The 13,639-nt window shown below is 36.8% G+C and overlaps 1 protein-coding gene across 1 annotated transcript in view; it reads right to left on the reverse strand.

Moving 5' to 3' along the window:
• Positions 1 to 1,419: 1,419 nt before the first annotated feature.
• Positions 1,420 to 13,639, reverse strand: part of DDX10 (DEAD-box helicase 10) — a 323,965-nt gene continuing 311,745 nt past the window's right edge. Inside the window, exon 18 of the mRNA XM_072611177.1 lies at positions 1,420 to 2,050. Coding sequence (XP_072467278.1) covers positions 1,870 to 2,050 — 181 coding nt within the window. The 3' untranslated portion in view covers positions 1,420 to 1,869. The remainder of the gene's footprint in view (positions 2,051 to 13,639) is intronic.

Consider the following 13,639-nt stretch of genomic DNA (forward strand, 5'->3'; position numbering starts at 1 on the left):
TTACATATAAAGATAGTTTTCAACATTCATTTTTTAGTAAGATTTTGAGTTCCAAATTTTTCTTTCTCCCTCCCTTCCCCACTCCTCAAGACAGCAAGCAATCTGATAAAGGAAAACAAGTGCAATCGTGTTAAAGATATTTCCCTATTGGTCATGTTATGAAAGAAACATCAGAATAAAAGGGAAAAATCATGAGGAAAAACCAAACAAAAAAGAGAAAATAGTATGGTTTGATCTGCATTCAGATGCCATAGTTCTTTCTCTGGACAGGGATAGGATTTTCCATCATGAATCCTGGAATTGTCTATCTCTATCCTTCTTAATGCTGCTGGTTTTTCCCCAATTTATCCTTTATGTATCTTGTATGTACCTAGTTGTTTGCATGCTGACTTCCTTATTAGTCTGTGAGCTCCTTGAGAGTAGGGCCTTTATTTTTTTCTGCTTTTCTTTGCATCTGCAGCATTTAACACAGTGCCTTGCACATAGCTGATACTTAATAAATTCAAGGTTACTATGCCTGACTACTCAAAACTTCTGAATTGTCTTTTGGAGGTTTTGAAACTTATTCAAATAAAAGACCCCCCGTGTAAAGGGAATTCTGAATTCCAAATTCTGCCCCCAGAGCTGAATAAATGTGAACCACCTTAATTGCTATTACCAAATGTTACCTTCCTTTTTCATCTTCCTTACAACCATTTTGCACACTTCTCATTTCCTATTGTTAAATCTCTTATTCTAACATGTTCAAAAGCAAACTCTCACCTACAACATATTCTTTGACAGGTTACAGGTGATAAAGCAACTTTAAATAATTCTTCTGAGTTAATTAATATTGAACATCACTAATTACTTAGCAGGGATTCAAAAACGACTTTATTGTTATTTAACATTACTGCTAAGGTAAAGCTGGATTGTTGGGCATAGAAAAAGGTGATAAAACTAAGATTAAATTCCTATCTTAATGCAAATGATTCCTTTCCTATCTAACTCCGCTGTAAAAAAAAAAAATCACTTTCGGGACTTTAGCAATGGTTGTTGGTAACCAATCCCAAAGTATTTTCATTTCATTTTGCTTCTCACTCCCCATCAATTTCTTGTTTCCTGCTTGGGCATGAAGATGTCCCAGTTTGGGGCAAATCAACTGCAGAGAAACTCTGGGCTCGTGAGTGGGAATTAGAGAGGAGGCTTTAAGAGACATAATCTGCACGTCCAGCACAAAGAGAACTTCTCTGGGATCTATAAAAGACAGCTGGCAGAACTGAAAATGCTACCCAAAGGAATAGTTGTTTTGAGAAGGCTAACTTAGGAAGATGAAACACTCATTGTTTTAAGAATCTGTGAAGTATCTTTGTCTTAAGGGCCTTCCCTTGTGGAAACTTTTAAATAAATGTGTCCAACAAAACGCAAACACAACTGTACTTTATTTAGTAAGAAATAACTTTATTGCTTACCGTTATCTGAAAAAAAAAAAAAACACCACTACATTCTCTCAGGGTTGGTTCATTACATACAATACTTCTTTATCTTTGGTAATATTAATCCTATCAAAATTGACTATAACTTTATCTAATACTACTTAGAAATGAGATTTGTAATAGTTTCAACAAAAAATTTCACAACTTCAGAGAAAATGTGGGGAAAAAAAAAACCTCCCTACTTATAAAATGTATAACTCAGAGAAATCTCATGCTGATTCAAAGACTTCAAAGTCCATCCAATACTTTGATGAGGGAAAAGAGACCCTAACCTAGTGTTACCTATTTTGGCTGCTGTCTGGAGACAGGGTCCTTTGGGCATGGAATGTGTCTGTGTATGGAACCCTTATGCCAGCGAGTGCCTTTGGCATCATGGTTATTAGGAAGGAAAGAATTAACTTTGACTTTTGAGTAGATGCAGCACTAGCTCTTCGTCCTCTGCCAAGGAAAGGCCTGTATCCAGTGGCTCCTCAGTTTCCCACTTGGCCTTTTTTGGCTTATGACTTGAAAGCATCTCTTCTTTATCAGCATTTCTGTAGTTCCTTTTCCTCATTCCTCCCATCTTCCTTATTTCACTGTTGGAAACAAAAGCAATTATATTTTAAACACCTGGCAAACAATCAGGACTGTCACCATGCTACCGAAAATTTATTTTAAACAAGGAAAATATGACTAGTAGACAAAAGGGTCAATGTAGAATCTGAGAGCAACTGTAAGAAAAGAAGATAAAATCAAAAGTCAAATTCAGGAAGCATTAATAAGAGCCTATTCAATCAATGAACAAGAACCCATTAGGCACTTGATGCATCCTGCAAACTGTGCTAAGTGCTGGGGTGACCATGGCAAAAAGGAAACAGTCCCTGCCCCCATGGAGCTAACGTTCTACAAGGGGAGAAAGCACATACATGGATAAGGATGCATGAATTACAGGCACAACAAATGCAAATTTTTCATGAGATGCACTAGCAGCTGGGGGATGGGGATGAGGTGGAATTAGGAAAGGCCTCATTAGAGAGGGATATTTGAATTGTGTTTTGAAGGGAACTAGGAAGTTTCAGAGGTGAATCAAATGAGGAAGATGCATTTCAGGCATAAGAGAAAGTCTATGCAGAAGAATGAAGGTGAGAGGTAAAATGTCATGTATGAAAAACATCCAGAAGGCTGGTTAGGCTGGAACAAAGAGCGTATGAAGGGAAGTAATATATAATAAGATTTTAAAGGTAGTTTAGAACCAGGTTGTGAAGGGTTTTTAATTCCAAAGAGAAATTTGTAATTGATCCTATAGTGTAGTAGAGTGCCACTCAAATTTATTAAACAGGGGATTATCACTTTGGGAGCTATACAGAAGACGTACAGTAGAGGAAAGGACTTGAGGCAGAAGACTAACTGTGCACAGAATTCTGAGGTAAAAATGAAGAAGTATAAACAAGAGATTATTCTCTATAGCTATGAACCTCCAGGTTACCGGATTTCAGGTAGGTAATCAATACTGCCACTGTCCAATATCTGTTCTATTTTTTAGTGCTAACAAATGCTAAAATTAAAATTTGAGAGATACTATATACCTTAGATAAACTGCCTTGCAGAAAAATGTTTGTTTCTTCTCTTCAAAAATCTATATCTGAGATAACCAATGAGGATAAAAACATCCCGCAGAAATAGGCCATAAAATCATGCTCAATTTAGGGGCTCCAAGGAGATGAAAGGGGCAGAACTAGGATGGTAAAGTAGCAGGAAAAAGTATCCGAATTCCCCTCCACAAAATTCCTCCAAACAGACCTAGAAAACATCTTGGTAAGGGAATCCAGAAACAGGTGCAGTGGGTCAGTCATCTGTCTAGCCCAGGTCAGCACAGAAAGATAAGACAAAGAAGTCAGGCCAAGAACTTGCACCAAACTTCAGCATCCAGAGAAAGGCAAAAGGAAGACCAGACCAGGGAACCACCACAGGGACAGGTGTGAAGTGGCAGCTTTGTTGTCCACTATCCAGTTTGGGGTGTGGAACTGCACTTGGGGATGGTATTCTCAGATAAGGAGACCTTGGGTGGTATACTAAGAAAGGAAGAAGTTCAGAAGCAGTAGTGGTGTGGCTGAGATCCCAGGAACAGAGGAGTGTCTCAGTTAAAGCCTAACCCACACTGCAGGAAAATAATCAAAGCAGGGGTCCCAGACTAAAGGAGAACCTACAATTCTATTACTCTGAACCAACAGAGTTTTCCATCTGGCTGCCAATAGCTGAGCCCAACAGAATTCTACTGTTGCTCAAACTGAAACTCACATCAAAAACTTGCAGAGTTCAAATTACATTTTGCCTTGGATCAGAGCACGGACAGCTTGCAAGTCCCCAGACTGTCCCTAAGATCTTGAAACAACACAACACTCAATACTCCATGAAAGCATCAACAGAACCAGATCAAAATTTCCCTCCAGAAGCATAGCAGAGCCCAGCCTAAGATCAAGCCTGAAGTCAGGAAGCAGGCTGGAAGAATAAGCAAACAGAAAAAGAATCCCATCATAAAGATCTATGATGGTGGCAGGGAAGCTCAAGAGAATGGTCCTAAAGCATCTATGAGCAAAGCCTCAGAGAAAAACACAGCTTGGACACAAATTCAAGTAGAATTCTTGGAAGAAATAAAACAAGCTTTTTTTTAAAGGGTTAAACCGACTTTATAAATGAAATGAGAGTGCTTGAGAATAATTGGAAAAGAAATGAGAAGTATGAAAGAAAAAACTGGTAAGGGAATTAACAGCTTGGCACAAGAAGTACAAAACCTTGCTCAAGCAAAAAACTCCCTGAAAATTAGAATGGACCAAATAGAAGGCACAACAAAAAATATTAAATCGAAGTCAAAAGGCTGAGAAATAGAAAATAATGTAAGATATCATGGCCTAAGCCTGGAAAACAGGTTGAAGAGAAAAAAAACTGAGAATCACTGGAGTATCTGAATTGCATGACAAAATAGAAATTACCTAAACATCATATTAAAAAAACCCAACCTACCCTGTAGAACCAGAGGGCAAAGTATAGAGTCCACCAGCAACCTCCTAAAAGAAACTCCCAAATGAAAATTCACAGCAACATTAGAACTGAAATCCAGAGCTTTCACATCATCCAGAAAGAAAGAATTCAAGTACTGAGGAGCCACAGTCAGAATCACATACAATTAAGCAGTCACCATTATACAGAATATTGGAATACAATATTCTGGAAAACAGAGGATATAGCCTTATAGCCAAGAACGAACCAGAAAAATTAGTAAAATGCTGTGGTGGTGGAGGGAGGGAGGGGAACAGAGGGCATGGACCTTTAATGAAATAGAAGACTTCTAAGAATTCCTGATGAAAAGACCAGACTTGAAGAGAAATTCAAGTTCAAACATAACAGTTTAGGGGTAGAGCAGATTAAGGATTGGATTAGTCCTAAAAGCAGATTAAGGAATGGATTAGTTCTAAGCAAAACAAACTCTAACCAAGGGCATGAAAAATATTCACAGCTCTTTTTGAAGTGGCAAAGAATGGGAATCTGAAGAGATGCTCATAAATTAGGGAATGGCTAAACAAATTATAAATGTATACAACTATGATGATATATAAATGTAATGGTGTACTACTGTTATATAGGAAATCATGAAGGAGATGGTTTCAGAGAATCCTGGGAAGACTTGTATGAATAATATAGAGTGAAATGAACAGAAGTAGAATAATTTATACATAGTAGAAGCAAACTGTTCTGAAAGAATTAGGAAATCACGTCAGCATAATGACCAATCACCATTCAAGAGGACTAATGATCAAAGATAGTACCCACTTTCTGACAAAAAAGTAAGACTCAGAGCACAAAGTGAGAACTTTTTCTGGACATGATCAGTGTGGAAATTTATTTCTGCTTAACTATATAAAGGTTTCTAACAGGCTTTATTTTTCTTCTGTTTTCAAATGAGTTGGGAAAGGGGATAAGAAGATAGATTTTTGACAACTGGAAAAAATATGTAAGTTTTTCAAAAAGAAAGGTTCAGGAAACAATTAACTTAAAAACAACAAAGGGAAAACTACAATACGAAAACCTCGAAGGATTAAAAACAACATCCCTGGAACTGGTGAAACAAAGAAAGTTAATGATCATTTGCTGTCAAGTAGTTTTGCAGATGCCAGTCCTAATTCAGCTGTCTAAGAATAAAAGTCTGTATTTGTCTGACAAAATTAATCTTAACACCTCCTTTATAAAAGAACTCACATGAAATCTGACCACACAAAAATATTAATGTAAATTAGAGTAAAAAAAGCATTTCCTAGAAAGGACAGTTATTATTCCAGAGAATGTTTTGATATAATTTTGTCATTCTTGAAGAATTCAAGTAAGGACATGCAAAGGAAAAATAAATATGCAATTAACCTAACACTGTGTACACTGTGTTTGCCTCCATGTACCCAGGGTCTCCAGTCACAAAGAAAGTCATTCACTTTAAGGTGTTCTAGGCTCTTCCCAAAAGCATTTAATTGCATTTTAAAATGATGTTGGGGAGGGGGTCGGGAATTATTAGCAAGAGAATTTTGCAAGTAGACAGACCTTTCTCTTCTATGAGATTCTTGCCCATAGTAGTATATCTAGAGATCACCAAAGAATATTCAAATTCTCAAACAACAGTGCTTATTTTACACATCAACAAGGTTATGTTTAAGAATCTGCAAGTCAGGCTTCAGCAATATGTGAACTGAGAACTACCAGGAGAGCAGGCTGGTTTTTGAAGAGGCAGAGGAACTGGGGACCAAATTGCCAACATTCGCTGCATTATGGAGAAAGTAAGAGAGTTCCAGAAAAACATCTACTGCTGCTTCATTTACTAGACTAAAGCCTTTGAATCTGTGGAACACAAATAAATGTGGCAAGTCAAGAGACAGGAGTACCAGTACCAGATTATCTTATTTGTCTCCTGAGGAATCTATATGCGGGCTAAGAAGCAACAGTTAGAACTAAATATGGAATTGGTTTAAGATTGGAGGAGTATGACAAAACTGTGTATTGTCATCTTATTTAACTTACATGCAGAATACATCATGTGAAATGCCAGGCTAGATGAATCAAAAGCTGGAATTAAGTTTGCTGAGAGAAATAGCAACAATCACAGATATGCAGATGATACCACACTGATGGCAGAAAACGAAGAGGAATTAAGAAGTCTCTTGATGAGGCTAAAAGAGGAGAGTGTAAAAGCTGGCTTGAAGCATAACATTAAAAAAAACAACAACAACTAACTTGAAATCAGATCCCATGACATCCTGGCAAATCAAAGGAGAAGAAATGGAAACAGTGTCAAATTTTACATTCTTGGGCTCAAAGATCACTGCATAGGGCGACTGCATCCACGAAATTAAAAGAAGCTTGCTCCTTGGAAAGAAAGCTATGGCAAATCTGCACAACATACTAAAAAGCAGACAGAGCCATCACCTTGTCAACAAGTCCAATATATAGTCAAATCTATGATTTTTCCAGTAGCACCGTCTAGCTGTGAGAGTTGGACTGTAAGAGAGCTGAGTGCCACAGAACTGACACTTTCGAATTGTGGTAGTGGAGAAGACTTTTGAGAGTCCCTTGGACAACAAGGGGATCAAATCAGTCAATATTTAAAGAAATCAATTCAGGCTATTCACTGGAAGGTCAAATACTGAAACTGAAGCTTAAATACTTTGGCAACATAATGAGAAGATAGGACGCATTTGAAAAGACCCTGGTGTTGGGAAAGATTAAAAGCAAAAGGAAAATGGGGGTAGCAGAAGATAGATGGTTAGGTAGTACTGATGGGGTACAGCCTCTGGGAACCTCCTTGAATCTTCCCATTCAATCTGGCTTTTCATGTGCAAATCTTACCCTTAACCTAGCCTGGCCCTCCATTGCCTGAAGTCTCCGGATTGCCTCCAGCTGTTTCCAACTCTAGATCAGTCACCCCAGTCCCATTAAGATTCTCCTAGAACTTCTCCTCAAGACCCTCCCTAAACAGCTCCTCCCATTGCCCTAGACTACTAGATGATAACCAGATCCCTCCCACAGTCTTTTCTCTATTTAAGTTCCATCTTGCTTCCATGAAGGCACTCAGAATCAATCTAGTTCAGACTCAATTTAACTCAGATTGTATTTGGTTCATTTGTTACAAAGCCTCACAAATGGCGAGGCTTCTTAAGAGTCAACCCAATATGGTGAATCTTTAATAAACTGTGCTTTACTTTAGCTGAAAGAAGGCTTGAGTTGAATTCATTTGGCAGGACTCGGTGTGTCAGTATTTTGGGGTCCCCAGCACCCTAAACCTCAAGAGTATCAGGGAAACAATGAACATGATCTTGGACAGACTTTGAGAAAAAGTGGATGACAGAAGATCCTGGTGTGCTACAGTCCATAGGGTCATGAAGAACTGGATATGACTGACTGAACAACAAAAAGAAGACCTTCTTCCCCTAAAGAAAAAATAAATGATGTTCAAATCTGGCTCTAATCACCTAGACTGACAGTGAATCTATTCATGCAGTAAACTGATAGCAGCTTGACCTCTCCAAAGTACCTTTGTTGGAACAGGCAATCTCTGGGGTCCCTTCTACTTCTTGGATTTTGTAATTTTTACATGTGCATTTTAATATTCTTTTATGAGATGTACTCTTTCCTGGAATAGCAACATCATATTTATGCCAGAGGAAACACTGTATTTGTATATACATTAAATAAATGGAAGTAGTCTTCTACAAGTCTTTTCAGAAACTGTCTATCTAATGGTATCATCCACTGAAATGGTAATATAATGTTAAAAATTATATTCACTGCAGGGAACAGATGACTCAGATAAGAGAAAAAAACGAAAATGCATATAAATAAATTATTTCCACAACGAGCAGATTCATCATTTAGCATGGTATGTTCAAATTATACAAGAGATATTACATGTCACCTAATCCAATCACTGTCTTTTAAAAGAGATCCCTTCTACAATATCCCTATAAAGGTGATCTATCACCTGGTAGACAGTGCAAGCAATGGAGGTTCCTAGCCTGGAAATTCTAGGGGCAGCTACGTGGCACGGTAGATAGAGCATTGGACCTGCAGTCCAATGCAGTCAGGAATACCTGAGTTAAAAACCTGTTTTAGACGCTAGCTGAGTGACCCTGAAAGAGTAATTTAAACCAAGTTGTCTCAGTTTCCTCATCCGTAAAATGAGCTAGAGAAGGAAATGGCAAACTACTCCAGTACCTTTGCCAAGAAAACCCCAAATGAGGTGACAAAAAGTTAGACGGAACTGAAACAATGAAACCATTACAAAAAAGCACAGAAATGCACCTTGAGTGTCATCCCTTACTCAATGTGTTTCCTCATGATCCTCCAAGTTGGTAAAGATCCTTCTTCCCTCAGGCACATCTTGTAAAAAAGGTCTTTTGTTCTTCAGGTGAAAGATTCTTAGTTCTTTAACTCTTGCTGCATATGGTACAATTTTAAATTCCCTCACCATCTTGGTTACCCTCTTCTGTTGACCCTTCAGTCTGTAAATGCCTCTCTTAAAATGAGACACCTAGCTAAAATTTTACATACTCCACTTATGATCTGATCAATGACATAATGTAGTGGGATTACCTCCGTTAAGACTTCATTAGCATTTGACTCATACTGCAGTTAACAGTCAACTAACCCCTTTTCTCATTCCAAAGGAATTCAAAAGAAAACTATTAAGAAAAATCTATCTCATCACCCCATGGTGCTATAATTCTACAGCTAATTTATCCCTATTAGGTTGCATCATCTATCAATTTTTACCTATTGAGACAGTTTAGGATTCTGATTCTATTACTAAGCATTTGCATAACACAAAAACCCAATAAGCATATCTTCTAATCTTCACCCAAATCATTGACAAAGATGTTGAGCAGGACAGAATGAAAGACAGAACTTTGTGGCATACAATGAAAGACCTTCCCCCAGGGTTAATATCAATCTATTAATTATCACTTTCTGGATCTGGTTGTTCAAATTATCTATGAGTCTACCTAATCATATCACCATCTGGTCCACATTTATATATATTTACAAGATATCATGAGAGACTCTATCAAATGCTCTTGCAAAAATCCAGATCTTTTTCTCTATGCAAGTCCCTTAGCAGTTACTACCAGAGATATTAGTTGGTCATGACTTCTTTTATCAAACCCACACGGGCTCCTAGAAGCCACCATTTCCTTTCAAAGTTCTCACAAAGCTTCAGTCAAATAAACCATTAGTGAATTTTCTGAGAGATATATCAAACTTGTAAGTATAGAATTTATCCTTCTCTTTTGAGCTATGAAATACTTTTCTTCTGTTTTCTAACACCTCTCTACTGCTATAAAACTCTTCAGAGATTACTATCAGCAAATCAGTAATTGCATTCTTCGAGACCTTTCACTTCATTTCAATCAATAAGCATTTATTAAGGGCCTTCATTTTCCCAGAAAGTAATTCTGCAGGGCTCAAATCACTGAACTCATTTAAAGAAACAAGGTGCTCTCTTACTCTCTCTTCACCCATCCTGGCTTCAATTCTTCTTAATGTTTATTTTACCCTTTCCAATTTGAAAAGCATTCCCTTTGACTAAACAACAAAATCTAAATAGAATAGAATAGTTTTACCTTCTCTCTGGCATTTGTTAATATTATATTCTATTTACCATGAAGCATTGGGTTCTTTTTTGTTGCTCACGCCCTGAACATGCTTTTTTTAAAAACTGGCTTTAGTATTTTTCATATGATTCAGCTTAAGTTGAGATTTATCATTTTTGATACTATTCTTATGGTTCTGCTGTACTCTTCTTTCTCCTTTCATCTTTTGGACTCATCCTTTAAAAATCTAAATTTAATAATACACTGGTACACTGGTACAAATAAATTTAGTATGCATTAGTCACATTGGTCTTTTTTGGCTAACTCCAACTTTTATCACTTGACTATATTATGAGAATTTTGCTTTTTAAAATATCATGAGCTCCCTCTTCTCCTATCCTTTGTGTCTCAAAAATTCATCTAGTGAGGTAGGTTGCACAGTGGATAGAAAGCATGCTGGTCCTGGAGAGAGGAAAATACGAATTCAAATCTGGCCTCAGATACTTACTAGGTATCTGATTCTTGAGAAGTCACTCAACCTGCCTGTCTCAGTTTCCTCTTAAAGGGTTAGGTTGTTGTAAAGATAAAATGAGATATTATTTGTAAAGCACTTTGAAAATCTTAAAGTTCAATGGAAATGCTAGTTGTTATTACTGTTAACTATTATTTTATCTTCTTTTGCACTGGTCATAAAGAATGATATAGATCTCCTTGCCAAAACCAAAAAAATCAATTGTGCTCTTATGTTTTTCTTTTGTCTCCTCCAAGGTCCTACTCCATTTATCATTCCTCTTCTCTTTCATTGTCAATTTTTATTTTTCCCCTGGATACCTTCCTTGTCTTTTATTCTTTACAGAATTTTAATCTAAATCATTCCCCTTCCCTTCTACTCATATTGCTACTACCCTAGAATAGGCCCTCAAAATCTCTTACCTGGACTCCTTAATAGCTTTCTACCCATGTCCACTTCTGTGTCTATAGTCTGTCTGCTTCCCAATCTATCTTTAAATAGCTGCCAAAATCATCTTCCTAATATCTTAGCCTGCTACATAATCTGGCTCCAACTTCCCTTTGTATCCTTATTTCATACTATTCCCTTTCATGCACCCTACCATCCACCCACACTTGTCTACTAGATATTACCTAATGTTGTTTTGCCCTTTCCCACATCTATGTATCTAACAGGTTATTCTCTCATGCCTGAAACATGCATCCTTCACCTCAACTCTGCTTTCTCTTCCTTTAAGACTAAGCTCAAGTGCTAACTCTTCCATGAAGCCTTCCTTGATTCTCAAAGCTAACAATTTCTTCCTCCAAGTTTTCCTAGATTATTGTCTAAATCTCTCTTTCGCCTCAATCACATTCTATCCTGTATTATTTATATCCAGTATATAGGTCATATCAATTCTATTAGACTGTAATTTCTTTGTCTTTTCCATACTTTTATTCTCCATCTTGTTTAATCTAGGGACCTGTAATCCAATAGGTTCTCAATAAAATTTTTTTTTTTTTAATCAAAAGTTGTCTTTGACCTGATTTCCTCTTTGGGGAGGCAGCATGGCAAGGTATACTTAAAATCAAGAAGACTACTCAGTGCTTATAAGCACAGACACTTATACCTGGGGTAAATCACATAACCTTTCTCAGTCTCAGTTTCTTCATCTGTAAAATAGGATAATCATAGCACTTATCTCACAAGGTAAGGATCAAATGAGACAGAACATGTAAAATACTTTGTTAACTTTGAAAAAGCACTACATATTATTATAATCTTAAGTGACAGGCTATCTAATTTGTTTTTCCTTAATTTCTTTTTTAACTTTTAAAATATTTGATAAAAGTCTAAGGTAAAATTTATTAACACCCAAAATTTCTTTCCTTGGATATAATACAATCTAAAGTGACATGGTTCAAATCTCCCAAGGTAGTAGTCCCCATTTTCTTTCTTTTCTTTCTGAAACATAGAATTGCTGGTAAAAACAAGTCAATAATTTTATCAGATGTGTATTTAATAGAAAGTGACTTTAGGTAGGTTCCAAGGTAGTTCCAATTCTCCATCATTATGACATTTTGCCTCTGTCAGTTTTATGATTTTCATCAGAAAAGAATTAGCTATATATTCCATTTGCCTGAGTACCATGTAAATATTCCCACATTATTTCTGTATTCGCCTATATGCTCTACTTGCCAGTGTGCCCATCCCTGGATTTCTAGAATTTTATGTAGGTGTATATCTTCTAAAGAACAATGCTTCAATTTTGTAGTATCATACCCATTTTCTTGTGCACATTCTTCTGTTGCCATATACCAAGAAGTCACAAAATACTTGTTGTGAGAAAAGTACTTTGAAAAACCATAAAGCACTTTATAATACAAGTGATACTATTGTGCCTTAATAATTATACTGTAAGCCTGTATCTACCTCCTTATATTCTGTGTGTTGGTATATAGACATGAGGTCACTAAGAGTATTCCTAATTCTTTTCCTAGTTACATCCACCTGTGACTTTCTAGGTTAACTCCTCAAAGTTAACCATTTTTCTTCTTTCTACAGTATACCCATCTGCTCTCCTAAATATCAGATTTTTACAGTTTTAGCTAAGCACTCCTCTATTACAGTGTTTAGTTTAAAGTTCTCTTAACTGGTGTGGCAAATCTCTTGTCAAAGAGCTCTCTCTGAAATGAGCTGTCTCTTTCTAGGGCCTATCATTGTGACATCTTAAACAATGAGCCAGGAAAACAAATAGTGTTAATTAGCACCATCACTTTAGCCAGTTATTAACTTCACATATCCTCCTGTCTCTTCCAAAATTCCATTCTCAAAAACACAGAATTCCAAGGTGATAAAGAATCTCAGAGATAACCTAGTCCAACAAATATCTCCATTCTAAGTTCTTTCTGACAAGTGATAATCCACCTTTTCCTTAAAGAGCATTGGTGAAGGTAAACCTCATGATGCAGCCCATTCCATTTTTAGATAGTTCAAATTGTTATTAGCCTTTTCCACAAAGCCAAAATATCTATGTCCCTGCAACTTCAACCTACTACTTCCTTGTTCTGCACTATCAACCCAAAAAACCCAACTGAGTCCTTCTTCCCCATGAAAATTCTTTAAACACCTGAGCGAGTTCTTCCTGCCCTCCCCCACATGCCTTACTATGTTCTTTTTTAATCTTCATGTGGGAGATTACACTTACACCCAAGTTCTTCAAATTCCTAATAAGTGTTTAAAAGTCATTAGATATAAATTTCATGTTTCATAGTCTGAAATCTATAGATTTCAGTCATTCTTACAAAAAGTTAATACAAGTGATTAGCATTTCTTCCTGCAGAGGTGATTAGTGGTCAGTAGATTTGATGGATTTTGGCAGAGTATTTAGTCACATACCAGCAACATGCTCCATGAAAAGAGTGTATCACTCTATTAATTATATTAGGCATTTACGCAGCCTATCTCTTTGATAAAGAGTCGCCAAGCACCAAGAGGCTTCTTCCTCCGAGGGCCAGTGACATTTATTGCTCCTTGGATTCCTGAATATTGTTTATTCTTTAGAAAGC

Source organism: Notamacropus eugenii, chromosome 5 (genome assembly GCF_028372415.1).
Source record: "Notamacropus eugenii isolate mMacEug1 chromosome 5, mMacEug1.pri_v2, whole genome shotgun sequence".
NCBI classification, from domain to species: Eukaryota; Metazoa; Chordata; class Mammalia; order Diprotodontia; family Macropodidae; genus Notamacropus; species Notamacropus eugenii.